General features: G+C 43.0%; 1 protein-coding gene across 3 annotated transcripts in view; it reads left to right on the top strand.

Moving 5' to 3' along the window:
* Arhgef3 (Rho guanine nucleotide exchange factor 3) overlaps positions 1-27,368 on the top strand; it is a 321,024-nt gene that overhangs the window by 26,512 nt on the left and 267,144 nt on the right. Inside the window, exon 2 of one of the 3 annotated variants that reach the window (XM_058582175.1) lies at positions 14,145-14,233. The exons of 1 other annotated variant lie outside the window; for it this stretch is intronic. In XM_058582175.1, coding sequence (XP_058438158.1) covers positions 14,172-14,233 — 62 coding nt within the window. In that variant the 5' untranslated portion in view covers positions 14,145-14,171. Of the gene's footprint in view, positions 1-14,140; positions 14,234-27,368 lie in introns of all 3 variants that reach the window. One more of the 3 variants, XM_046452866.2, reaches the window with a different exon arrangement.

Raw genomic sequence — 27,368 nt, 5'->3', positions numbered from 1 at the left:
AGCCAGAGTGACTTGTTATCTGGCTGAGCTTGTATTTTACATATCCCAGGTCATATTGAAGAAGGCGTTATAGGAGGAGTTAGAGAGAAAGGGATGGTGGAAGAGGGATTAGACCTTAGTTGTTGATTGGACAAAGGGGTAAGGTGAATGAAGGGTCAAGGGCACCTGGATTAAAAAAGCTGGGTGGTTGGGCATGGTGGTGCACACCTGTAATCCCAGTGGGTCAGGAGGTCAAGGCAGGAGGATCATGAGTTCAAAGCCAGCTTCAGCAACTTAGTGAGGCCCTAAGCAATTCAGCGAGATCCTGTCTTTAAATAAAATGCAAAAAGGCTGGGGATATAGCTCAATGGGTAAGCACCCCTGGGTTCAATCCCAAGTATCCCCCCCTCCAAAAAAAATAATAATAAAAAATAAAAAAAATCTGGGTGGATAGAGATGTTCTTCCCTGAGCCTGGGACTCAGGAAGAGGAGGAAAACAGAAGGAGCAAGTGCTTAAGCTGCCCAGGTTTGAATCCCAGCCCTAGCGCTTGTTGATGCCAGCATCTGGGCAGGGAATGTCATAATCCTGAATAATCCCTCAAGGGGCTGTTGCAAATATGAGCAGTGCTAACAGCAGCCAATGGCTGCACATAGGGGTTCTGGGTAAGTGCAAGTCTTTCCCTGGTGCTGTGAAACCACACTCTACCTCCACAGACCTAGCTTCTCTGTGGGAATTGTCTCCCTAGCCATCAGTGTCCAAGTTCCCTTCTTGTTAGGCATTGCTTTTGTTTTCCCTCTGGATTCTGAGTCCCTCAGAAATCAAATCCCAGGTGGTGGAGCCTAGACATGTACATTTCTGAGATGATCCCAGGTGAGCCCAGCTGCTTCTAACTTTCTGCAGCCTGCAAGGCAGAAGCTGACTCTTCTCCAAGCCACACGCATGGGCCACCCTGGAACACGTGAACCATCAACAACTGTGTGGATAAACTCAGCAGGCTGGACTGATTCATTTTGCAGAGTAGTGCTGGGCTGACTGCCTCAGTCGCCTGGAAGGGAGCTTAAAAGTTAGGTTCCCAGGCCCAGCCTTGGTGAATCTGATTCAGAGAGCCCAGCTTCAGCTGAGCATGATTCTGTGCCTTGTCATGTCAGGACAACTGTCGGCACTGAATGTTGGCTCTGGCATCCTGTGACTTTGTCATGGAAATGCAAGGCTCCTGTTCTCAAATCACAGGCTCTGGCATGTCCCGTCACGATGGGTAAGGCTGATTTTTTTTGTTGCCAGTTCACCAGGCAAGGTTCCTGGGCAGTGGCAGTGGCTGGCCCCTCCTGCAATGATCAGGAATCAAAATACTTGGGTTGTCTGATCCTGAGTGTCTCTGCTGCCACCACTAATTACACAGGGGCAAATATCTTGAGCATAGCTAGTGCTTCAACCATTGGGGGATCCATTCTCCCAAATTTGCTTTGGTTTATGTTCTCCTCTCTGCCAGTGCCTTGGGAAGGAGGCAATGGGGAATCACTGTTCATACCCTAGCAAGAGTGCAAGGCTCAGAGCCCAGGCTTTGCCTCTGGAAGCTTCCACCCATTTCCATTGCCTACCCCTCCTCGAATACAAAGGAATGATCACAACCAAAATCGAAGAATCTCCTTTACCCTGTCCCTCCAGCTCTTGCAAGTTTGCAGAGGTGTTCTGTGGAAGATATATTCAGTTCTTGGCACATGCCAATGTACCAAGTGAGACAGGTTTCATCAAGGTGAGAGCAGTGCCTCCTGGTTAATTCTCCTTCACCAGAATAGTAGACAAAGGCTCAGCAGCTGGCAGAAGGGAGGCAGATTCTGGACACTTGGCTTGGCTGGCCAAGCTCCAGGATGTCCATAAATCATTGTTACTTATTATGTGTATTGTGGGTGAGTGTCTTTTGGGATCTGGAATCCTGGAGGGATCTTGTAAGATCCAGGTCTTGGAGCCCAGAGTTGCTGGGGATGGAGGGGATGTAGAGCTGGGGGCAGGTAGTGTGGGATATATAGGAGGAGGTTCCAGGATGGGCTGAAGGCCTATTTGTGCCTGGGGCAGCAGGAAGGACTGAAGTGCTTAAAGGCCCATGGAGAGTTATTGTCATTCTAGGTATTCTTTTAGGGACTATGGTAGGAATGGCTGGTTTACTGCCTCTGGAGAATGCAGTGCCTATACAGTCTTGCCTTGTGGGTGGGTCTGTCATGTTTTTTTATTGGGTGATGTTCATCCTCTAGAAGCTTTTCCTTGCCTTCTTCTCACCCTCTTGTTTGCACAGTGTCCCAGAGAAGGCATCAGATTCTATCTCCTGGGCTCTTTAACCCAGTTGCTCTGAGCTTGCTTTTTCCAGCAGAGATCTTTGTCTATATCCAGCTCCCCAAAATTTGTCTGGAACTCCCTGCCTTGTTGGAGGGACCTCTGACAAGTTGCTTAGTTTTGCCCAGATGCTCTGCCTCCTCATCTGTTATTATAAAGGGAGAGGGGCTCTAGCCCTTGTTAGGCATTGTGCTGCTCTGTTTCCTTGCTTGTCCTGTTTCCTTGTATACCCACAAAAGTTCCACAGGTAGATTCCATTTTTAGTTGGGGAAACTGAGGCACAAAGAGGTCCTTTTCAAGGCAGAAGTCAAATTAGAGTCCCAGTAGTTAACTTTAGAATTCAAGACCTCCTTTGGTTGTCTGTATTGTAAATTGTTTTATAATATGTATTTTTTCGTACTTTTTGTAAAATCACACCAACATGAAATTATGATATCATAGAATCATATTTCTTTTGTACTTAATTCATGCACTTGACTAGAAGCTCTTAGGAAAATAAAAAACAGGAGCAGCCATTTAATCCTACTGTTCCACTTAAAAGAGTGTATGTTTGGAGACAGTGGGAGATTAGAGGGGAGATTAAGGGTGATGAGGGTCCCCCAAACTGGGTCCCCATCCCCAGTGCTCCAGTGTGGCACAGCTCTGTGTGTGAGTCTGGGAGTTCTGGGCCTGAATTCTCCTTTTATTCTGACTACTGACTTTCCTGGTGTGCAGTTAAGCACACAGCCACCTGCTCCAGTGCTAGGGAGAAGCTGGCCATGCTGGTGAAGGAGAGCTGCTCTCTACAGTACACCTTCCTGAGGGGTTTTCCAGGGGAATTTTGAACTATGTAGGATTTTCCCTGCTAACTTTAGAATTTTCTCTTCAATGTCAGAAGACACTGGAATCTTTCCCTTTGCAGGATTTTTTTTTTTTTTTTTTTTTTTTTTTAGCTGCTTTAGAGTCATAGCACAGAGACATAACCAGAGAGTTTTATTTTGTGCAGGAGTCAGGCTGCATATTTACTTAAGTGCAGAACATATGGAATATTAGAAGTTTGGAAGGCCTGAACCCAGGAATTGGACAGATTTAGCTGTTCATCTCCATTGTCCAGTTCCAGCTGCTGGAGCTTGGCCACACTTCTTAGGCTGGAGCTCATTTCCTTCTCTGAGGCGTGTGGATAACAGTGCATTTCATAGGGCTTTTGTATGACCATAGGCAGCTCAGAAAAGGTCCTTGATAGATTTTGGTTGTTCATGCTGCTTAACTAGAATCCCATAGATTTCAGTGAGTTTTAAATTGTCTCCAAGTGTGGTTATCTGGCTACAATTTCATGAAACATTACTTGGAACTGGGCTTCTAAGAGAGCTCACCTGGTGTGTCTGTGTCTGTGTGTGTCATTTTAAAGTACTCTTTGGCATGAGGTGTACTGTACTTACATGAACTGGGCTGCCAACCCTGAGCTGAGTTAGCATGCTGTGTGTGAATCGGTTCTGTGAAGCTCATTTGAACAAATACCCAAGTGGGTGAAGCATCAGGTAAGAAAACCTTTCCTTACCAGGGGATCCAGTTTTAACCACAGCTAGAAAAATTGGCATGAGACCTGTTCTAGGGTCATTTTGCATGTGTGCCCTTTTGCTCGAGGCTTCAGTTACAGAGACAAGAGTCCTTGGTTTTCATGTTTCTGCCCTGCCTCTTCCCCTCACTAGCTTTGTGGACTGTCTGTGCCCTTTGTGCCTCAGTGTCTTCTTCTGCAAGGAGATGAGCCTGTGCTATGTGATGCTGCTGAGAGGAGTGAATGGGATGGAGCATTTGAAGCCTCAGCAGGTGCCTGGCGCAATGGTAAAGCCCCCAGCACAATTGCCTATGATGGCAGCAGTGGGCAGCCTGTGTGTCCTTCCTTAAATGAGACCTTGCTGGGCCAGCATCCAACTCTCAGCAAGCTGCACAGAATGGGAGACACTAGACTTGCCCTGTCTCAACATGCCTCACTCCCTCCTCCCTTTGCACCCTCCATGAATCCACAGAATCCACAGGTGTGCTTTCTGTCCATCCCCCCCCCCAAAAAAAAAAATACTGAGGGACTAGAATGTAGCTCAATGTTAGAGCACTTGCCTACCAAGTATAAAGTCCTGGGTTCAATCCCCAGTACTGCCAAAAAAAAAAAAAAGGTGCTGAGTATCCACTAAGGACTTTCCTAGAGAGACTTATAAAGCCAGACATATGGTAATGGTTTATTTATGGCAAGGTTTTTCAAACTTTTTTGTTTCATTGAAACAAATGATTTATGGATTTGAGATGGGTCCCTCCTGTGTTTTCAAGGCTGGCTTTGAACTCCTGGACTCATCAAATCCTTTTGCTTCAACCTCCCAAGGAACTGGGACTACAAGTGCATGCCATTGTGCTCAGCTATTTTACCCCTTTGGATGCAGGGATTGAACACAGGGCCTTGTACATGCTCAGCATGCACTCTACTATTGTGCAACATCCCCAATCCTAGGACTATTTTATAGTTTGAGAACTTACCCAAGAGCCCCAGCATATAAATTATCCAGGAAATGAAATGCCGTGGTTGAAATCGGAATATATTTTAGCCCTGATACAGGCATCCTAGAGGCAGCAGGATTTGATCACTGGTGATATTCCTGCCAAATCTTTGTTCTGAGATCTGGAGCTCTAGAAAGACTGGAGACTTGGGATGAGGCCGAGGATTGACCTAACCTCCCCACAATGTCCAGATGAGTGTGCGATGAATGCCAGGCTTACAGTGGCAGGCCCACATATATAGCATGAGCTGGGACCGTCACTCAGCTGCTCCATGGAATTAAGCCACCAAGATAGCCAGACACGTAGCATAAAGGCTGCCTGGGGGAGTGGAGTTGGAAATATTGTTAAGGCAAGAAGGATAAGGCATTAGCTTGTTGGTTCTGCTTCACCATGGGGCAATTTGACATTGTGTTTGGAAATATAGAACCTCAGGTCCTTGTGTCTCTAGCAGTCATTTTCTTTAGGGAGATAGTGACTTATGGGCCTGGGTAGGCACTGTGTAGTTTTACCTCTTGGAAACTTATTTTTTCTGTGATTCTGGAGTGTTTTTTTAAGTGCCACTTTTTTTCTTAAGATATATGGTGCTGGCTCTATGGTGTCTTGATTCTGATTCTATAGCAGGTCTGCATGATCTTTCATTAGAGTGGAGAGGTGCCCAGCTTGCTGAGGTTGTTCATTCATTCAACAAGTGTTCTCTTGTCAGCATACTCAGAGTTAGGATGCCATAGAACCCAGTTCAGGTGGAGGGACATGTGATGGGATTGGGGTAAAGGAGAAGTGCAACAGGGTGCAGGGAAGGCACCAAAGCCCACCTTCAGGACACTCTGGGGAAACCAGAGGAGACATGTGTGGTTGAGCTTACAAAATGCCGTTGCTTATGCCATGCCCTCTATTCAGAGTGGCCCTAACTAATTGGCCTGGAAGGCTTTTATTCACCTTCAAAACTCAGCCTAGGCCTTACCCCTCGTGAGAAGCCATCTATAATTTTCTCAGGCTGACCTGGTCTTCCCCACCTTATAGGTGCACATCCCTTCACTGTGCTTCATCACATAATGCTGTTAATGGTCAGTAATTTTTTGTTTTTGTGTTCTGGGGACCTAGGGACACTCTACCATTAAGCCACATCCCAGCCTATCTATCTATCTATCTATCTATCTATCTGCCTACCTACCTACCTACCTACCTATAATTTTTTTTTGAGATAGGGCCTTGATAAGTTGCTTAGGGTCTCACTAAGTTTCTGAGGCTGACCTTGAACTTGTAATCCTCCTGCCACAGCCTCCTGAGTTGCTGGGATTCCAGGCATGCACTACCACACTTAGCCTGGTTGGTGATTTAAAAAAAAATACTCAGAAACAATTTTAAAAGATCTTGTCACTGGGCACGTTGGTACACGCTTGTAATTCCAGTGGCTCAGGAGGCTGAGGCAGGAGGATCATGAGTTCAAAGCCAATTTAAGCAATGGTGAAATTGAAAGTAACTCAGCAAGGCCCTGTCTCTAAATATAAAATATAAGAAGGGCTGGTAATGTTGCTCAGTGGTCCCTGGTACCAAAAAACAAAACAAAACTAAAAACCAAAACAACAACTCCTACCTGGTCCAGTTTCAGGGCACCAACTTGGCCTGATGTGCACTGTCTGCTCTCAAGCCAGTGCACTGCTACACCCTCCTGCAACAATCTAGGATGATGTGGGGTTTCTCTTCTGATAGAGATATGATTGTACTTTAAGTAGTTCTTTTTTCCTATAGTGATACATCTAGCAGTGTGTCATGATAATGCATCTAGATCAACTTTGTCATTTTGACTGCTGCACCCTACTTCACCCTGAGCAGTCATTGATGTACCCAGAACACTTTTCATGAACATATTGGTTGCATTTCCTGGGATATGTCTCCTCAGGGATCTGCTTGCTCCTGGGATACTAGCACTTTTCTTCTGTGTCCAGGTAGATGCTTGTGGTTGGCTTAAGGGCATCAGTGGATATTTGGAAAAAACACCATGCTGACACAGAGGTACTGCTGGGCCATATTGGCCAGGACACTTTTTGGTAACTCCTTGTGCATCAGGCCTTGAGGGAAGGCAACACTTGGGCTTGAAATGACCACTAGCATTGTGTCCAGGATAAGATGATGTCTCCAGGATAGCAAAGTTCCCTATGTCATTTGTTATCTCTTGTTCTGTTTAGTGGCCACAGCAGACCTCAGGGGTGGTGACCTTGTTTTTAGCCAAGGACTCTGGGTCATGTTTCTTGGCCTTAGGGGAGGTGAAGTCATCTGGGGCAGGTGGCTTGGGACCTTGTGGTCCCAGCCTAAGTTGTCTAACCAGCCGTTAGCTCTAATTTTGGCTCTGGTCCTGAAGCTGGCAGACAATGAGAAAAAAAAGTGTATCCAGCTCTTTTTCTGCTCTGATAAAAGCCTGAGAACAAACCCTGACTATTATTTGCTGATAGATGTTTATAAAGCCCCCTGAGTGCCAAGCATTATGCAGAGCACAGAGCTCGCAGAGTCTTGCAGATCTCTCCAGAGGGTGTGTCCCCTTTTGAGATCTGAACATGAAAAGATTTGGTGAAGAGTCTTTTTTTCTTTTCTTTTTTTTTTTTAGAGAGAGAGAGAGAATTTTTTAATATTTATTTTTTTATTTTTCGGCAGATATAACATCTTTGTTTGTATGTGGTGCTGAGGATCAAACCCGGGCCACACGCATGCCAGGCGAGCGCGCTACCACTTGAGCCACATCCCAAGCCCCTGGTGAAGAGTCTTGATTTGTGACTTGTATACTTCTGAAGGCTTCTTTTTAATTGGTACATATGTTTGGTGATCAAGCATGCCACAGTGTATGCCTGACCCCACATTAGGGTGGGGTTGTTACAGAAGCAAAATAGAGTTTGGCTTAAGAGCATGGGATTTAGAATCAGATAGCATGGGTTCAAATTCTCCCTTCTCAGGATGAGCTCTGGAATGGTGAGCAAGTTAATTAGCCATTCTGGGTCTCAGTCTCCTCCCTGTTTGAAAGAGGGACCACAATAGCATCTGCTTCCTCTGATAGTAATAGTAGTAGTGAGATAGTGCATGAAGAACATGAATCTGATGCATAGCTGGTACTTTACAAAGGCTGGTGGTCAGCAATAGTAGTCATTATTAATTAGCATTAGAAGGTCACGTGCAGGCAGAGCCAGGAGGAGATGGAATGTACAAGATCTCGAGATGTTCTGCTCTTGAGACATTTACCATTTGTTTAGGGAATAAGAGACAAAGGAGTTTCAGGATATTAGCAATTGGTATGTGACTGTCACAATTAAGTCCAAATGGTGTGGATTGTATTTGAAGTGGTGGGGTGTTCCTTTAGGAAGGGAATAAAGGAGAGTCAGAATCTGCAGCAGGGGTCAGGAGAATGTTCCAGATCAGGCTAGTGGTTGGCAAAGTGGGATCCACTTCTTCAAGAGGCGAAATGACACAGGCAGGTCTGTGGAATGGAGATGGGATGAGAGAGGCAGAGCCAGTTCTTAAAGCTCCATATTGATGCACAACATCTCTGTGGAGAAGGGCCCAAGTCACAGTACAGGTTGGTGATTTTCACAAATTGAATATACCTGTGTAAGCAGCACCCAGCTAAGAAACAGAAGCTCACAGCCCCCCCCCCCCGCCCCGCAAGAATCCTTTTGTGTCCTCTTCTAGCCACTCCCCACTGTCCCCACTACAAAGACCATCCTGACCACTAACAATGTGAGTATTTTTCCTGTTTCTGTCTATTCTTATTCAGGACTTGGTCAGGTGCACTCTTGGGTTTGTTGTCTTTAGCTCAGCATTGTCTCATGAGGGCTATCTGTTGTCACATGTAGTTGTAGATCATCCATTCTCCTTGCTGTCAGTTACCACCACTGGTTTCATTCATTCTACTGTTGATGAGTATTTGGGTAGCTTCTAGTTTGGGACATGTGGTAGACCACATAATGACCTCCCCAAAGATGTCCATGACCTAATCCCTAGTCATGGGTCTATTCCCTTGTAATACCTGGTACCTAACTTTTTTTCTGTAGTAGGGATTGAACCCAGGGGTACTCAACTACTGAGCCACATCCCGAGCCCTTTTCATATTTTATTTTGAAACAGGGTCTTTCTAAGTTGCTCAGGGCCTCACCAAGTTGCTGAGGCTGGCTTTGAATTTGTGATCCTTCTGCCTCAGCCTTCAGAGCTGCTGGGATTATAGGCATGCACCACTGTGCCTAGCCCTTCTAATACCTGGGACTGTGCCACTTTCCATGGCAAAGGGGACTCCGCAGTTTTGATTAAGTTAATGATCCTATCCTGGGAGGTTATTCTGGAGGTACCAAGGTAGTCATAAGAGAGACGTAGGGGCTCAGGTTCAGAGAATTAAGTGTGATGATTAAAGCAGAGCTGAGAGTAGAGGGAGATTTGAAGGTGCCACATTGTGGTTCTGAAGATGGAAGAACTCTCACAAGCCAAGGAATGCAGAGTGGCCTCTAGAGGCTGGAAAATGCATGAGAATGAAGTTGCTTCTAGATCCTTCACAAGGAATGCAGCCTTGCTGGCCCATTTTAGGTCTCTTTCTGACCTCTAGAACTTTAACAAGATAAGTTTGTATTGATTTAAGTCACTAAGATTGAGGTGATTGTCATGGAAACCGTAGGATACTAATAACAAAGCTAGTATGCATAATGCTACTGAGAACATTCTAGATCATGTCTACCAGTGCACATATTTATGTACCTAGGAGCAAATGCCAGTCTTCCAAGGTGATTGAACCAATTTATGCATCAACAGCAGCAGCATGAGTGTTCTGGCTACATCACATTCTCACGGACACTTGGTGCTTCCTGGGAAAAGGGATTTTTACATGGAGAATAATAGGGCTCAGTTCCCAGTGGAAACAGTTGTACCTTGCAGGAGGTTGATGCTCAGAAGTGTTGGTCGATGCTGGTGCAACCAGCCAAGGAGAGGAATGAGAGGGAGGGTTGGTGTCCATTTCTAGCTGGGGAGAGTTAGAAGTCCTCTTCCATGGAAGTGACTGGGATGAATACTGATACACTTGAGATTAATACAGAACTTTCCGCTTGAAGAATTAGAAAAGGTTTTATCTCATCTTTGTAACGTCTGATTAATCAAGTGGTGAGCAGTGTGTGGTGGGGAGAAGCAGAGGCTGTATAGTCAGCTGCTCAGAATCTGAAAACTGCAGTTCTCTGAGTGCAGTGACTATAAGCAAGTCACAGCCTCCTGGGAGCTCTGGATTTGCTGTCTGTAAAATGTGTATGATCCTGGCTTCTCTGTGGTGTTCTGGGTGGGTGAGAGCCTTAGATTTGCTGCCTGTAAATGGGAGACAGAGTCAGTGGTGGTTGTGGTTGTTAACGTTACTGGTGTGGCACAATAGTATGGTATATGCCCCTTCACAGAAGTTAGCATGTCAAGGCTCAGAGTGTTCAGGGGACTGAGTGGTTGCCTTGACAGGGTCTGAGGGTGTCACAGTTTGGATCTGGACTATTCCCCAAGGACTCTTGTGTTGAAGGCTTAGTCCCCAATACAGCAATGTTACTAGATGGGGATTTTACGAAGGTGTTTAGAGCATGAGGGCTGTAACCTCATCAGTGGATTCATCCATTTTGATGGGTTTATGATTTTTTTTTTTGCACTGGGGATTGAATCCAGGGGTACTTTACCACTGAGTACATCCCCAGTCCTTTTTATTTTTCATACAGGGTCTTGCTAAGTTGCTGAGGTTCTCACTAAGTTGCCCTGCTGGCCTTGAACTTGTGATCCTCCTGCTTCGGTCCCCTGGGATTATAGGCATGTGCCACCATACCTAGCTGATGGGTTCATAATTTGATGCCATTATTGGAGTTGTGGAAATGTAGGAGGTAGGGTCTCCCTGGAGGGAATAGGTCACTGGGGGCACCCCCTGTGTGTGCACTCTCTCCCTGCTTTCCAGCCACCATGAGATGAGCACCTCTATTTTGCCATACCCTCTCTCCACCATGATGCTCTCCTTCACCACAGGCCTATAGCAATAGACCCAGTTGACCATGGTCTGAAATCTTTGAAACTGAGCCAAAAGAAATCTTTCCTCCTTCAAGTTGTTTTTCTCAGGTAATTTGTAACAGCAATGAAAACCTGATTAATGAACACAGAGGGTATCACCTGCTTGGGTGGCATCCAGGGCAAGTGAGGTCAGACTCATTATAAACCCCTCATAGGGCCTTATAAAGACACCATCCCCCACTAAACCTGAAATTGCTTTTGAAATTATCTGTTCCTTTGATAATTTATTCCACCACAACTGAGCTTTACTATGTATATTATAATGTGGCAGTTAGGAACAGTATCCCAGGTCAGGTATCTGCTCAAGTCTCAGCTTTACCATTTCCTGTCTGTGTAGTCTCTGCCAGGTCTTAAATTCTTTATTTCCAGTTTCCTGATTTTTTTTTTTTTTTTGGTACCAGGAATTGAACCCAGGGGCGTTTAACCACTGAGTCACATCCCGAGGCCTTTTTAAAGATATTTTATTTAGGGATAGGAACTTTATGAGTTGCTCAGGGCCTTGCTAAGTTGCTGAGGCTTAATTTGAACTCGTGATCTCCTGCCTCAGTCTCAGGAGCCACTGGGATTACAGGTGTGTGCCACCACACCTGGTTAATTTCCTGATATTTAAGGTGAGGCAGTATCAGTCTTTGCCTCCTAGGGAGGTGTGAGAATAGCATGAGATAATTCATGTCAATACCTGGACCCCAGGGATTTCTCAGTGCTGGAGTGCAGAGATCTGTGCCCCCAGCCCTTGTCCATAGACACAGGCTGAAGGGTGATGGTTTGAGGATGGCTGTCTACAGAATACTACTTCTAACACTGGGAGGGAAAAACCCAAAGCCCTGGCCTGGAACGAGACAGCTGTTCCTTGAGAGCAGGCCCTGCCCTCTCATAGTTCCTCAGAAAATGTGGCCTTGAGGAGAGTTCTGTTGGGACATCATTTTGAGATGAGGTAAAAAGTTTCCTTACTGCATTTATTGTGTTACAGAAGAACTAGGGATACTGAGCAAATTTGGCTTCCAGGTTGAAATGAGGTGGATAGAGATAGGCACAGCTGTAGAAGTAACCTAGGTATGGGCTGCTTGCTTTGTCCCCTCACCCTTTGCCACTGACTATGTTGTAATGGCACCTCCAGGACTCTGCACTCATACCCCACTACCCGTCCATCTCTCTTTCTCCCGGGATCCACATCTTCACTCTCGCCTTATTCCAGGCCCCTCCATAATGTACATGCCTCAGCTGATGAAGTTAGCTGTGATAGAAGCCAGAGCAGTGGCCCCAGACAGGGATCCAGATGCTAAAAATATCTAATGGTGTATTCTTTGCAAGTTAAATAAAAGAATGGCATTGGAGGTAGTGGCAGGGATCTAACACTTACTCTGTCCAGTGCCCCTCAGTTATCTGGTCATGTTCACCTGGCATGGAGATTTTATCCAAATGGTGCTTTCATCTGGGAGAGGGTCAGATGGAGCAGAGAGAGAGGAGAACAGGCCAGAGACATGGCCCAGCACCCTGTAATTCTCAAAGTTCACAACAGCTGGCATCACGGAGCAGGGCCATACAAACAGCAGCAGCTTAGGGGACCACGGATGGTCAAAATTACTCCAAAGCTCCCCTACCTAGGAAGTGCCAGGCTGGAAACCAACACAGAATCCCTCAATATGATCTGCATATCTAGCCCTTCTCGAGTGGAATCTGACAGCTGTTTGGTTGATACTAAATGGAGTCCCTGGTTTGTGTTTGGGACCATGTTGTACAAAAGAAATCCAATTTTTGGTGCTAAAACCACAGCAGAATGGCAAGGAGTGCAGTAGCCAAGGCTGAAGAGGGATCCTCAGAGTTATGGTTCACACGCCCTCTGGGGCAAAACATGAGGGAGAGGAGAGGTGGGTGGAATCCCTCATACCACACTGGAGTATTCTTTTCTTTAGCTTTGCCTCTCTGTCTCTGTCCCTCTGTCTCACTCTTAGTCTTTGTCTCACTCCCACACACACATCAGCTTGAGTCCTATATTATGCAGTATTTTAAAATAATTTTGTGAATGAAACAGGGTTTCATGGTATGGAACTTTTTCGTTTGTGGCATTTGGTTGGTATTTACAACTCCAAGTAATCATTTTGTGATGAGATTCACACCCGGACTTATACATTCGTTCCCCCGCCCTACTCCCCATTCTTATGCCAGGTGCTCTAATCTTGAGAGTCTCCGTGCTAGAAGATATCACATGCTTATTGGCATCTCCTCACTCATTAAATACTGATTGAATATGTACTATGCACGAGGTGCTTATGAAATTGCATGTTGTTTACTCAGAGCATAACCAAAAATAATTTTGCTTCATCTGTCTCTATAGATCTAGCATGTCCTATGCTCCAAATAACCAAACTCCCCTTCAGAAGGGCCCTAGTGAGAATATTTAATAGTATTCCCAACTGGGATGAAGGTTAATGAGCTATAAAAACAGATCCCAAAAAGACAGTGGCTTAAATAACAAAGAAATTGCTCTCTAGGTAGTAATTCCAAGGTGAGACAGATAGTTGAGCTCTGTGCAATCAGTCACAGACCCAGGTGTCTTCTGTCTTGTTGCTTCAGCGTTTCCAGTTATGTTGGTATACTGTCATCACCTGCATGGGCAGAGCTGGGTTCCAGCCAGTGGGAAGGGGACCAAGGCTTGCTCATATCTTAAGACTAAGATTGAGAAGTGGTACCATCTATTCCTCTCATATTCGACTCACAACTCGGATCTCGGACTACACCTACCTATGAGGATGCCTGGGAAATGTAGTCCCTGATAAAACTCAAATTCAGTTTGAGTATCCATCATCTGAAATGCTTGGGACCAGAATGGTTTGAATTTTTACTGATTTTGGAATATGTGGATATTCATGATTAATTATCGCAAGGGTGGGAACTGAGTCTAAATGTGAAATTTATCTGTTTCATATACACCTTTTACACATCCCCCCAAATTAACTTTATTTAGAATTTTTAAATCATTTTGTGAGTGAAACAGTGTTCTGTGGTATGGAATTTTCTATTTGTGGTATCATGTTGGTGCTCAGAAAGTTTCAGATTTTGGAAAATTTTGGATTTTAGATTTTGGAGTTAGAAATGCTCAACCTGTGTCTCTGGAGAAGGGAGAAAGAATTTTGGTGGATACTGGGGAACCTTTGACACATTCTCTTTGAATATAATGCAGCTATTTCTGTGTTTACAATGTGAATGTACCTATTTGTTGGTTGTACCCATAAATGGTTATTTTGCTTTTCTAAGAAAGAAAACCTGGGCCTGCCACACAGAGTCTATGGACATTTCCACAGCTATGAACCAGCGCATCTGTAGAGGAATGGAAGAGAACAAGGAAAGGTAAATAGCTTTCAAAATTCAAAATGTAAAAATGTTTGCAAGCAGCAATCAATGTAGTACAAAACTTGCTTTAAGCTTGTATAAGTCAATAGAAGTCATGAAGAATTTGAAGCGCATGGGGCTCAGGGAGAGGCTCAGTGGTAGAGTGCTTGCACAGCATGCATAAGGGCTGGGTTCAATTCCTAGTGTCACCACACACACAAATAAACAAGCAAGCAAGCAAATAATTAAGGGATAGCAGAATTTTATGTGTCTCCTTTCACATTTCCAATTTCTTACACCATAGGAGAGATGCCATTGTTAAGTATGAGGGAACTTTTCCAAGTCTTAGAAGTAAGAGTTAGTATAAATAGAGTCAGTATAGTATAAGATTAAATATTTCATTCCAGAACTATGGTTTGTCTCCAAGGTTATAAATTTCCCCCGCTTCTTTTTCCCTGGGGAAGTTCCCAAATACTGTAAAACATACTCAGAATGTTGTGTCTATATTGTGTGTGACACAATTGTGAGTGGCCAGTTCTCCAAAAGGAAGCAGTGGCAGACCCTGAGTCCTTTCTTTTCTTTTTCTTTTTCTTTTTTTTTTTGATGCTCAGGATTGAATCCAGGGCCTTGTGCAAGTGAGGCAAGCACTCTATGAAGTACTCTATCCTCAGCCACAGACCTTGAGTCCTTTCTTGACAGCTATATCTCTTTTTTTTCCCTTCTGCCTTCTCTTTTTCTCCCTTAAAAATAAAAATTTATTAAATTCATAATTTTATAATTTGTATTAAATTTATAAATTTTTAAAATAAAAATAGATTTAATTTAATTTTGAGTACAAGAAATGCATGGATATGTATTCCTTGTTAAAAGTGAAAATGAAGGTTGTGGCTCAGTGGTAGAGCACTTGTCTAGCACGTGTGAGGCACCGGATTCGATCCTCAGCACCACATAAAAAAATAAAATAAAAATATTGTGTCCATTTACAACTAAAAAAGAAATCTTTAAAAAAAAATTAAATGGGGCTGGGGTTGTGGCTCAGTGGTAGAGCACTCATCTCGAATGTGTGAGACCCTGGGTTCAATCCTCAGCACCACATTAAAAAAAATAAGTAAACAAAATAAAGATATTGTACCCATGTATAACTAAAAAAAATAAAAATTAAAAAAAATTAAATGATATCCCCATTTTGACCCCTGTCTTCATTCCCAGCTCCCTACTGCTGTACTTCCTTATACATAATACATGTATGCAAAGTATGTAGTGTGTACATATATTTCCTTTTAGAATCTTCTGTGTCTCGAAACATTAAAAATTATTCTTTAAAATTAAAAAAAAAATTATTCTTTGATTTCTTCTTTTTTTCTTTGTTCTTTAAACATATAGTATCATATTATGTTTGTTGGACTATTTTGTAACCATTTTATAAATTCAAGAATGTGTCTTAAAATGTTTTCAAGACAGAATATGTGAATCTCCCTTGTTTTTTAACTGCAGCAAAGTGTGTGGTGCATCCATAGTATGAGACTCTCCATTTGTTGAGCCATCTCCCTGATGATTCTGATTTGATTTGTTCAGGTTTTGCCCTTGTAATAATTCTGTGATATGCTTTCTGGTATATTCCCCTGGCACGTGGGCACTTAATCCTCTAAGGAGCAGAGTTGCTGGGCTATACTGCATATGCATTTAAGATCCTAATAAGCTTGACCAAATCATTCTCTAAAGAGTGCTGCTTGTCAGCTGGGTACAGATTTTCTATTTGCCCACCTCTTGCTATACCTCAGGTCTGCCTTTTAATTTTGCCAGTCTGTTGGGTGGACAGTGGTATCTCTTCAAGGTTATAATTTCCTCTCCTTCTTTTTCCCTGGGGAAGTTCATCTTCTCAGGACTCTGTTGCCTGCTTCCATCTCCTGATAGTGCCCTTAACTCTCTGCCTTAATAGGGACCTAGCTACCTCTCCTGAGATCAAGAGCCCCAATGTACCTGGGCAGTCATGGCCCTTCCTAGAGCAGTTGCTGTATCATTTTCTCTTCTGAAAAGTATCCAGGCATGCTACTCCAGAGTGTCCATCACATGAGCATCTGCTTTTCTCTTTTTTTAGTATTGTTTTTATTTTTATTTGTTCTAATTAGTTACACATGACAGTAGAATGCATTTTGACGTATGGTACACAAATGCAGGGCTCTTCTCTTGACCCCCTTGAAGAGCCCTCGTTGGATTTCCTGTCTTCAGGTGATTTTATCCACTACCACTACAGTCACTAGCAAAAAGTTGAGTATTTACAGTGTCGACCTGTGTGTGGGTCACTTGCTCTGGTTATCTCATTAATTCTCACATTGGCCCTGGAAGTTAAGGAGTGATGGTGTTATCCTGTTTTGTGACCTTTTGGTGATACACAGGAATTTGTTTAAAACCAACCCAGCAGGAAACAAAACAAAACAAAACAAAACAACCCATTGAGTCTCTTACTGGGTGACAAATAGAGCCACACTTGCTGAGTGGTAAGCTCTCCTGTGGACATAGCTTTGGAGTTGGCATGACTGTGTTTGAAGTTGCCCTGGACACACTCAGCTGTTAATCTATATCTGCAGTATTCCCAGAGGAGCAAGAGTGAGTAGGAATTGAAAGTAGTGACTTTGTCCCCATCCAGCACAAGGACATTGGCTCTTGCATACCATTAGCACCTCTGCTCTTAAGCACAGCTAGGATTGGCAGTCTCACTTATGCTTAACCAGATGTTTCTCTGGAAGGGATTTTCCAGGTTGAACACACTTGTCTTGGGAGTGAATGTACTTTATTAGGACAGACATGCCCACAGAGCTATGGAGGGAGAGCAAGTGCTTTACTTGCCCTTGAAAGACCTAATTAATCACCCTATCCTAAAGTGTTTAGCTTTTTATCTCATTCTAAGATCAAGAAATTGCAGGCAGAGCTGGGGATGTGGCTCAGTGATAGAGCCCTTGCCTAGAGCATATGTGAGGTCTTGGATTCCATCCTTAGCATTGCAAAAGGAAAGAAAAGAGTGAGAGAAGGAAGGAGGGAATTGTAGGTAGAGTGCAATTGCAAATGCTTTCCTGTTACCCGTTGTAGTGATGAACACTGAACCCAGAGAGAATTTAAGCCCAGGCAAGGCTTTATTAGGGGGTTTTGCTTGAGGCAGAAGGGAGGCAGCACATGGGGAACAGGATTCCCAGGCCGGCTCCAGCAAAGAACAAAAGCATACAGCTTTTAGGGCAGCTGCAGGGTAGTAGGAAGAGGCCTTGAGACATAATTACATGTAGGGGTGGGACTTCCCTCATGCCTTGCTACTCTTTTTCATCATATGTCTTCATGTATCACATGTCTCATTACATCTCAAGTCTCCATCTTAGTATGTGCCTTTTACTATACTAATAAGGGAACTGCTGGTTACTTCAGTGACTATTTTATATATTTGTATTATCTGGGTGTTATGGTTTGGATATGAGGTGTCTGCAAGGTCATGTGTGGGACAATGCAAGAAAGTTCAGAGAAGAAATGATTTAAGTTGTGAGGGTCTTAAACTAATGAGTGAATTGATTCCTGATGGGATTAACTGGGTGATGACTGAAGGCAAAGAGTGTGCCTGGAGGAGATGGGAATTGGGTGTGGCTTTGGGATATGAATTTGTATCCGGATGGAGATCTCTCTTTCTGCTTACTGATCACCATGTAAGCTGCTTCACTCTGCTATACTCTGTTACCACAATGTTCTGCCTCAGTTTGAGCCTCAAGGAATGGAGACTGCTGTCTATGGATTGAGACCTCTGAAACCGTGAGCCCTCAATTTTCCTCCTAAAATTGTTCTGGTCAGATCTTTTAGTCATAGCAGCAAAAAAGCTGACTAAAACACTAGGAAAATCTGATCTTATTTTCAGAACAGTGTAGACCCAGCTTTGTCTGACTTTAGCTGGCATTTCTGCTGACCACATAGTCTCAGAAGGCTGAGTTGACTTTCCCAGCCTCCCATCTCCCAGGTGTGTTACTTCATTCCCATAGCCTTGAAGACTGGCTCGCTTTTTTTTTTTTTCTTGTACTGGGGATTAAACCCAGGAGTGCTCTACTACTGAGCCACATTCCCAGTCATTTTTATTATTTTATTTTCAGACAGGGTCTCCTTTATTTGCTGAGGCTGGTCTCAAACTTTTGATTCTCCTGCCTCAGCCTACCTGGGATTTCAGGTGTGTGGGGCCACTGTGCTAGACTAACTGGTGCACTTTTAACTCCTAATTTTCTAGTGTAGCTGTTAACCCCATAAGACTGAGAGCTAGTTAGGATGTCTTATTTCCCCTAAGAAGTGTTCATCCCTCAGTCCTAATGGGTCCTTTTTTCATGGGGATCCCTGATTGTGCTTTCTCAGCCTACCTCTTACATATTTCAGAGACATAAAATTTGGGACTGGAAGAGATCCTCGAGTCATTGCAGAATCATTGCATGTAACTCCTCATTACAATTTTAAGCAGACAGGTGGAGTATGAGGAAGTGATTGTCCAAGTTTAAGCTGCAGGAACAAGCGTTGGTCCCAGGTCTCTGGGGTCTGCCTCTGGCTCTTTGCATAACATCAAAGCTACCTCTCATAGGATTGTCATGATCCCTCTTGGTTCGTGGCTAGAGCTTGTTAGCTAGTAGTACTTGGGAGGAAACCAGCCCATCGATTGATTAATTGATAATTCATTCAGTGGGCATTTACTGAATACTGCTATGACAAAAAGATAGGTAATATATGTGTTCTTAGGGAATTCAGAATCTGATGCAGGAGGCAGTTATGCACTTTCTGAGCTGTGATTAAGTGGAAAATCTCAAATTTCCAGAGGTCAATGAGGATGGTAACAGTATGTATCTACCGCACTCAGTTATTGAGAAATGTTCTGAGTCAATCACAGTAAAGTACCTGGCGTATAGTCAGCACCCAATAAAGGAAGCTGTATTCTTTTTTGTTGTTGTTGTTTATTTTTAATTCTGTGTAGAGTGAAGAACCAGAAAGATTTTTCCATTATGAAATTGATGGACATACATTTTCTGAAATAGTATCAATGTAACAGAGTCTCTTGTCCTACCTGCATTTGTCTTTTTAGGGTCTCTCTTAGGTACTGGAATTGCATAGGGCCAGGTCTCTCTTTTGTTCACTGTTATTTACCAAGAGCTTGGCACATAGCAGTTGCTCATTACTTTTTCTTGACTGATGAGTGTAGAGAGTGGAGTAATGAGAGACCCTGGATCCTTGAGGTGAAGACAAAGCCAACCAGCTGGTAGGGCCACAGATCAACCTGGGACCAACCCCCCGCTTTCCCAAGGACAGGACCTCCCTGGAAACCCTGTCACACACTGCGTCTCCCCCTGTGGGATGCAGTTTCACTCCTGAGATTTATGGACATTTTGCCTTTTGTCTTTTAACCAAGCTATTTTATTGTTGAGAGACCTGTTCTCACAGCATTTACTGACTGAGCAATCATTTCTTCTTACTTCACTTTAGGGTGGGTAACTCACTCTTTAGAGGCCCAAGAACATAGGATTTCTATAAGGTAAAGCCCTGGGGAGGGAAGTTTCTTGCTGCTCATGATGTAGTCATGGAGTTAGGCAGCAGAATTTCTGAAAGTCCAGTCCTTTCCTGTAAATCCTTCCTGTTCATATACCTGTGGTAAAATGGACTCTGACCATGCTAGAAAAACAGTAAGGATTAAGTCCATTCATTCATTCATTCATTCATTCATCAGTTAATACCCCATTACCCTGCAGGCCTCAGCACGTAGGAAAATACTCCAGGAAGGGATCAAGCATTCCCTGCAGGGCCTTTCACCCATACACTGTATGCATGTGTATGTCTTTCTCTAAAATAAAAATCCTCCCTGGTTCATGTATTCCTCAGCATCCCTGGAGGATTAGTTCCCAGACCCTGTGGCTATCTGAGGATTCTCAAGTCCCTTAGATAAAATGTAGCTTTATTGCATATAACTTATGCATATCCTTCAGTATACCCCGGGTCATCTCTAGATTATTCATAATACCGGATATTATGGAAATCGTTCAAGGACCAATGACAAGAAAAAGTCTGTGCATGTTCAGTATAGATGTAATTTGGGGGGAAGTATTTTTTTTTTAAAATATTTTTTAGTTGTAGATGGACACAATACCTTTTTTTTTTTTTTTTTTTAATGTGGTGATGAGGATCAAACCCAGTGCTTCACGCATGCTAGGCAAGCGTTCTACCACTGAGCAATAATCCTAGTCCCCAATGGGGAAGTATTTTTGATCCACATTATGAAACCCACGGATGTGGAGGGCCCACTGTATGTTTTGAGCATCTCCTCTTTGCTGGCTCTGCCAGACTTTCCTCTCTTGGAAGAAAGAGCTTTATGTGGTACAGTGATGCCTGACATCTGGCCCAGGCCAGCACATAGTAGACTTTGGACCCTTTGCAGCTATGGTGGGTTGACTTGGTGCAGAAACAGTAGTGCGAAGATGGCCCCACAAAGTTTTGATCTAGGATTGGGACTGGCCTCAGCAATCACATCTTGGCAGTTTCCATGCTCTAGAGCCTATCCCTGTGGATTTATTGGTTTCACTGGTTGCTGTTAGTTGCTCTCTTCTCCTTGATCCACTTATCAGCTTTCATCTTGTTGTTAGACCAGGGCTGTTTTGGTCACTGATTTTTATTAGTTCTTTGTTCACTGCCCAAAGGGCTGTGTGGGACCTGCTCCACTTCCTCCACCTTCCAGAGATTCAGCAACTGACCTTGAGAAACTAGATACTGAACAGAAGGGAAGGCAGCAGCTTATTGAAGTGAAGGGCTGCACTGTAATCCTGCAGCCAAGGAGTGGAGGATCAAGACCGACACCTGGGTTTCTTTATCCAGTCATCCATTGGTGGACACATAGCTTGTTTACATAGTTTGGCTCTTGTGAAATGAGTCACTATAAACATGGGTATGCATGTATCACTATAGTATGATGACTTGAATTCTTTTGGTTAAATACCCAGGAGTGGTATAGCTGGATCACACAGTGGTTCCATTCCCAGTCTTTTGAGAAATCTCCATACTGATTGCTGTGTGGTTGTACTAATTTACAATCTCCCCACAGTATAAAAGTGCTCCTTTTCGTCCACATACTCTTCAACATTTATTATTGTTCATCACGGTGGCTGCTCTTCTGACCGATGTGAGATGAAATCTTAGTGTAGTTTTGATTTGCATTTCCCTAATTGCCAATAATGTTGAACATTTTTTCTCATATGTTTGTTGGCCATTTGCATTTACTTTGAGAAATGTCTGTTTAATTCATTTGCCCATTTATTAATAGGGTTATTTGATTTGGAGGGGATTTTTTGAATTCTTTATATATTTGAGATATTAATCATTTGTCAAAAGAGTAGCTAGCTAGCAAATACTTTCTCCCTTTCTGTAGATTCTCTCTTCATACTCTTTATTGTTTCCTTTGTTGTGCAGAAGCTTTTTAATTTGATGCCATCCTATTTATTAACTCTTGGCATTATTTCCTGAGCTTTATTGAGAAAGTCGTTGCCTGTGCCTGTATGCTGGAGGGTTGACCCTATGTTTTCTTCTAGGAGTTGCATCATTTTTGGTCTAATTCTTAGGTCTTTGATCCATATTGAGTTGATTTTTGTGCAGTATGAGAGACAAGGGTCTAGTTTCATTTTTCTACATATGAGTAACCAGTTTTCCCAGCACCATTTGTTAAAAAGGGCTATCTTTTCTCCCAGTGTATGTTTTGGCAACTTTGTTATGGATCAGATGACTGTAGACGTGTGGGTTTATCTCTGTGTCTTCTCTTCTGTACCACTGGTCTGTGTGTCTGTTTTTATGCCAGGACCATCATGTGCTTTATTTTTAAAGGGTTCTATAAATTTCATTCATTTAGTAAATATTTTTTGAGTGCCTGCGGTGGGCCAGCGTATATTTGGTGAATGTCTAAAGACACACAAACTGAAGACAGTTCCGGTGCGCACAGCACAACGCTCTGAGATGGCTCAAGAAATGCCAGTTGTATAATGCAACAGGCAGGAAAAGCTGGCTTTAAGAGATTTTTGTCTCTGGCCCACACTCATCTGGCAAAAAGGAAGTTCACAAGCCCAGGCTCAGGCCCAGGTGCTGCAGATGGCACTCGTGAAACAGCATCTGTCCTCATGCCTCTCCTGGCTGGCTGGAGGCCATGTGTGCACATCATGTAAATTTCCCTTCCAGGGAATCTGATAGAAAATTCCAGCTAGGCAAGAGCATAATACTTTCTCTGGAGGTATTAGCCTTTCCTACGCTAGCCAAGCACTGGACTCAGAGAGCTGGGCAGAGGTGGCATGGGGCAGCTCAACCCACTTGCCGATATGCCCTGGACCTGACGAGGTACAATTTATTAAGGCATGTTTACTAAGTGCTGTTTTTTTTCCTAGGGCATTCTGCTAAGGGTAGATGAGGAGAGTCTTCCCACCCCACAAGATAGATCTACTGTTTTTAGTCTTAGTGGGTTTTGGGGGGTACCATTTTAGTTTTTAATGTTGTTATAATCATGGTAGTTTTATTATACTTAATTCTCACTGGTGTTGATCCAGTTTTTGTTATGTTATTTTCACGTGGATGATGAGGAGGATGATTTCGTGGTACTGGTGATTAAACCCAGGAGGGGTGCTCTGCCACTGAGCTCCATCCATAACCCATTTTATTTTTCCTTCCACATTTGTTTTATTGGTGCATGTTAGTTATACATGATAAAGGAGTTTGTTGTCATTTTATTTTTTATTTTGAGAGATCTTGCTAAATTGCCAAGGCTGGCCTCAACTTACAGTCTTTCTGCCTCAGTCTGCAGAGTCGCTCGTAATGCAGGTGTGCGCCACTGCACTCGGCCATGTGTATTTTTAAAGGACTGGGTAACTTCTCATTCAAGACATATTTATGTAGTGGCTAGTGTGCAAGGCCAAACTGAAGATGAGTGAGCCTGTGGCATGTAGGCTTTGATGGGTGGAAAGTCAGCTGCTAACTTAGTAATTACTTGGGTGGAACATTCTGGCAGGTTATGGAGATGGGGTTATGGATATGTTTAAAATTTTTCTTTGGGCCTCACCAGCCCTGTGGGTAAGTTTTAATAATCTGCCCTCTATTTCCCAAAACACACAAAGTGGGTCAGAGGATTTCATTTCTCCAGTGAAATCTGGGGAATGGAGGAGCATTTTAGGCAGAGGATGGGCATTCCCAGGATGTTGTAGAATGTTTAAAAAAAAAAAAAAACCCAGTACTGTAAAAGAACGTTGTGCTTATGAATAGTAGGTATGTTTGTTTTTTTTTTCCACTGGGTCCCACTTTTTATTTTTATTTTTTATTTTTTTATTGGTTGTTCAAAACATTACAAAGCTCATGACATATCATCTTTCATGCATTTGATTCAAGTGGGTAGTAGATATGTTTTTGAGTTCTGAAATGGGTCAAACTGAAATCAGTTGTTAGAGACCTAATAGCCCCTTAACTTTGTATTCTTTACCTTTTTATAATAAGGCATCATCAAAGAAGCTTTTGCCTATGGGTTGTTTTTTTTTTTTTTGGGTGGGGGCGCTCAATTATGTATTTGGATGATCTGCAAATCTGCAAAACAGTTGAAAGAAGAATCCTGCAAATCTTTATAGTTCCTTCACCCAGGTTTTATTAGAACATTTTGTCTCATCTATGTTTTCTCCCTGCCTTTTCAGCTGTGTGAGAAGGAGTGTGTGAGTGTATGTGTGTGTGTACACATATACACTTCCCCTCACTGCCAAAATCCAAAATCAAGTTGCCAACATCCTGACACTTTGTCCCTAAATAATTTGTCCTATATCTACTAAAAATAAGGACATTTCCCCACATAATGACTTATTGTTATTCACCTCTGGAAATTGCTATAATTTTATAATACCATTTAATATCAGTCTATATTTAAATGTCCTCAGTTGTTCCAAAATACCTTTTATAGGTCTTTCCCTTTCTGCCACCCTCCTCTGGGCCCAGTGCTGGCTGAGGCATTTGGATATGGCATCTCTTCAGTCTGCCATCCAGAGCAGTGCCTTCCCTCATTTGGGCCCTTCATGTGAGACCCACGTTCTGCCTTCATCTTTGTGTGTCCTGGTAACACCTTTACCTTGGTCCTCCAGCCCTCTCTTTCCATGAACTTCAAGAGAGGCCTAGAGGCTGTATCTGCAATGATAGGGCCTTGTTGGTGACTTCAGGTCCTTCAAGGTCAGGATGACCCAGAATGGTGATGCTGAGAGCCACTGGATAGGTGAAGGCACCAGTTGGTATTTAGATCTGATAAAGTATTGACCAGTTGTCAATCATTCTAACAGTGATTGGGAAAGAAAAGCATTTGTAATTTTAAAAAATGGTGTCTCACAGTAGACACAGGACAGATATATGTCTCTATATATCTATGTCTACCTATTTATATATATTTAACTGCCAAAAAAGTCATATCTGGGCACTGCTCTGTTTTTTTTTTTTTTTTTTTTTAGCTTTCAAGTAAAATTGAATATATTTAATATCAGCCCTATAGGTGGCAAAGGGAGACATGTCAGAGAACAACCTCCTTTTTTTAAAAAATAAACAACAACATTTTTCCTTCTTTTTTTTAAATGGTGATGCTGAGGATTGAACCCAGGGGCTATCACTTGCTAAACAGGTTTTCTACCTGAGCTATATTCCAACCCTGTTCCCTCCTTCTTGATAGACCCAGGTCCAGTTGGGGTAGAATGTTCTTGATGGGGGAGGTGCCAGTGCTCTGTTTATGATGTTTAGGCAGGAAATGAGATCTCAAGGTTAAACTGTCATGGGAGAAGAGGAGCCTTGGAGAATGATTTGTGTGCGTGCAAGTATGAACAGGTACACGTATGTGTGTGTGTGTTGTCTCAAGGGAATATGAATGGTAAGGTAAGGTACCAAAAGTAGCATCAGATGTGATACAAATAAATGAACCCTCTGCCAATTTAGAGAAGGCACAGTTTAAATTAAAGCCAAGGAAATCTATTTTGAGCATCTGTACTGTGCCAGACATTGTGCTGGAAATGTGAATGGCACAAGCCAACTCTTGTGAACCTTACAGTCCAGGAGGGCACAGACCTAAATGAGCCATCTCCAGGTGGAATACATGACAAGAAAGCATGAGGAGGTGAGGACTTTGAGGTGGACCTAGGGTTTTCCCTAGGAAGGTAATAGAAAATGGAGGAGAATGAGAGGGCTAGCCAGGTTAAGAGCAAGCCATGTGGAAAGATTAACGTGTACAAAGGCTTGAGGCTAGAGAGAGATGGAAGAAGAGACAGCAGCTCAGTGTGGCCGGATCATAAAGTATAATGAAAGACTGAGTGGCCCTTGGGAGGGAGGGTTGGATCCCATGACTCTTGGTAAAATAGTGCTTAGACTCCATCCTATGGGTCCCAGGAGGACCCTAAAGCATTTTAAAGAGAGGAGTGGTGTTATTAAATCTGCATTTTGAGAAAAGGCCTCAGGCTAGATTGGGAAAAATATTTGGAGGGAGGCCAAACTCAGGACTGAGAGGAGTCAGTGGTATTATAGCCAACCAGGGAAGAGATGATGGAGATAATAAATACCTGTTGAGAATGAGTAGGTAGATAGCTTGGATATCAATCAAGAGAGGTAGAAATAAATGAAAAATATTTAGGTGATAGGATTGAGATTGTATCTGGAGGCTGAAGAAATGTGTCTACCCACCCACCTGTCCATCCATCTGTTCAACATTTATTGAATCCCTTTTGTATATCGAGGTCTGTATTTGGGGTAAGGGATACAGCAATGTGTGAAATAGACACAGTGGTCCCTACCTCAATGGAGCTTACCTTCTGGTGGGAGAGACAAACTGGACAGACAAGTCTGTATAGTGACATTAGCTGGTGATATGTGCCATGAAGGAAAATAAAGTAGGGTGAAGGGCTAAAGAATAAGAGAGTAGAATGTTAGGCAGGGAGACAGGCAGGCTTTATTTTGGGAGAATAACATTTGAACACAGACCCAAATGTTGAGAGAGCAAGCCCTGTGGCCTTGATGAGGAAACTCACAGCAGGGAGAAAGGATAGCATATACGAAGGCCCAAGGGCATGAAGGGGCTTGGCCTGTGTGCGAAGCAGCAGGCAGATCAATTTAGATATGTGATGATGGGGCTATTTCATGTGTAGATCAATCTAGTTAGCTCTGTTACTGAGGGTCATGCTTGGAAAAATGGGTCTCCTCTTCCTGTGTTGGCAAAAAGAAGAACCTTTGGGGGCTTCCTCAGGTGTCTGGGGAGTGGGCAGTCTCAGGAGACCTGTTTGATGGCATCTATGTTTAGGTATGGTGTGTATTTCAAGTTTTCCACCAAAATTTACATCAGAGATGAGAAAAATGTAGCAGAGCTCATTTTTATTTTTTGTTTATTAGTTCATTTAATTTATTACTTTTTTGAGGCAGGGTCTGGCTGTGTTGTCCAGGCTGGCCCTGAACTCTGTGTTCAAGCAACCCTCCTACCTGGGCCTCCTTCGTGGCTGGCCCCTGAGGACGAACACAGTTTTAGAATGGTAAGCATCTGGCTTACCATCAAATATTCATGTTTATTTTGTTGTTTATAGGAAAACTATTGATCAATAACTTCTTTTATTAATTTTGATAAATATTATCAATTATTCTATTTGTTCTAATAGTCTTTCAGATCTTATTTCAATATTATTATTTTTTGTGGAGAAAGATTTTTTCCCAGGGTTATAATCATATCATCTGCAAGCTAATGACATTTTGCTGCTGCTTCTTTTCCAATTGGTAAGACCTGTTTTCCTTTTTCTTATCTAATTGAATTGGCAGTTGCTTCCTATAAGGGATCCATTGCTGTATCCCTTACCCCAACTGAATCATGTTAACGATAGTGGAATCCCAGCTCATTTCTACCTCAAGCTGACTTTTGGCGGGAGCTGCATCTCTCTTAAGGAAGTTTCCTTTTGTTTCTATCTTGTTAAATTTTTTTTTTTTAAGTCAGGAATGAATGTTGGAGTTTAATAAGATTTGCATCTAAGGAGACCTCTGTTTTTGTTATCCTTTCTTCTTTTTAATCCAATTAGTTCATTTGTATTATATATCATCAGATTTCCTAATATTGATCCATTCTTTCATTCCTGGCATGAGCCAA

This window comes from Marmota monax, unplaced genomic scaffold (assembly GCF_021218885.2).
Source record: "Marmota monax isolate L192 unplaced genomic scaffold, Marmota_monax_Labrador192_F-V1.1 WCK01_AAM20220418_F8-fsc00042, whole genome shotgun sequence".
Lineage (NCBI taxonomy): Eukaryota > Metazoa > Chordata > Mammalia > Rodentia > Sciuridae > Marmota > Marmota monax.
This window is presented reverse-complemented; position numbering and strand designations above follow the sequence as displayed.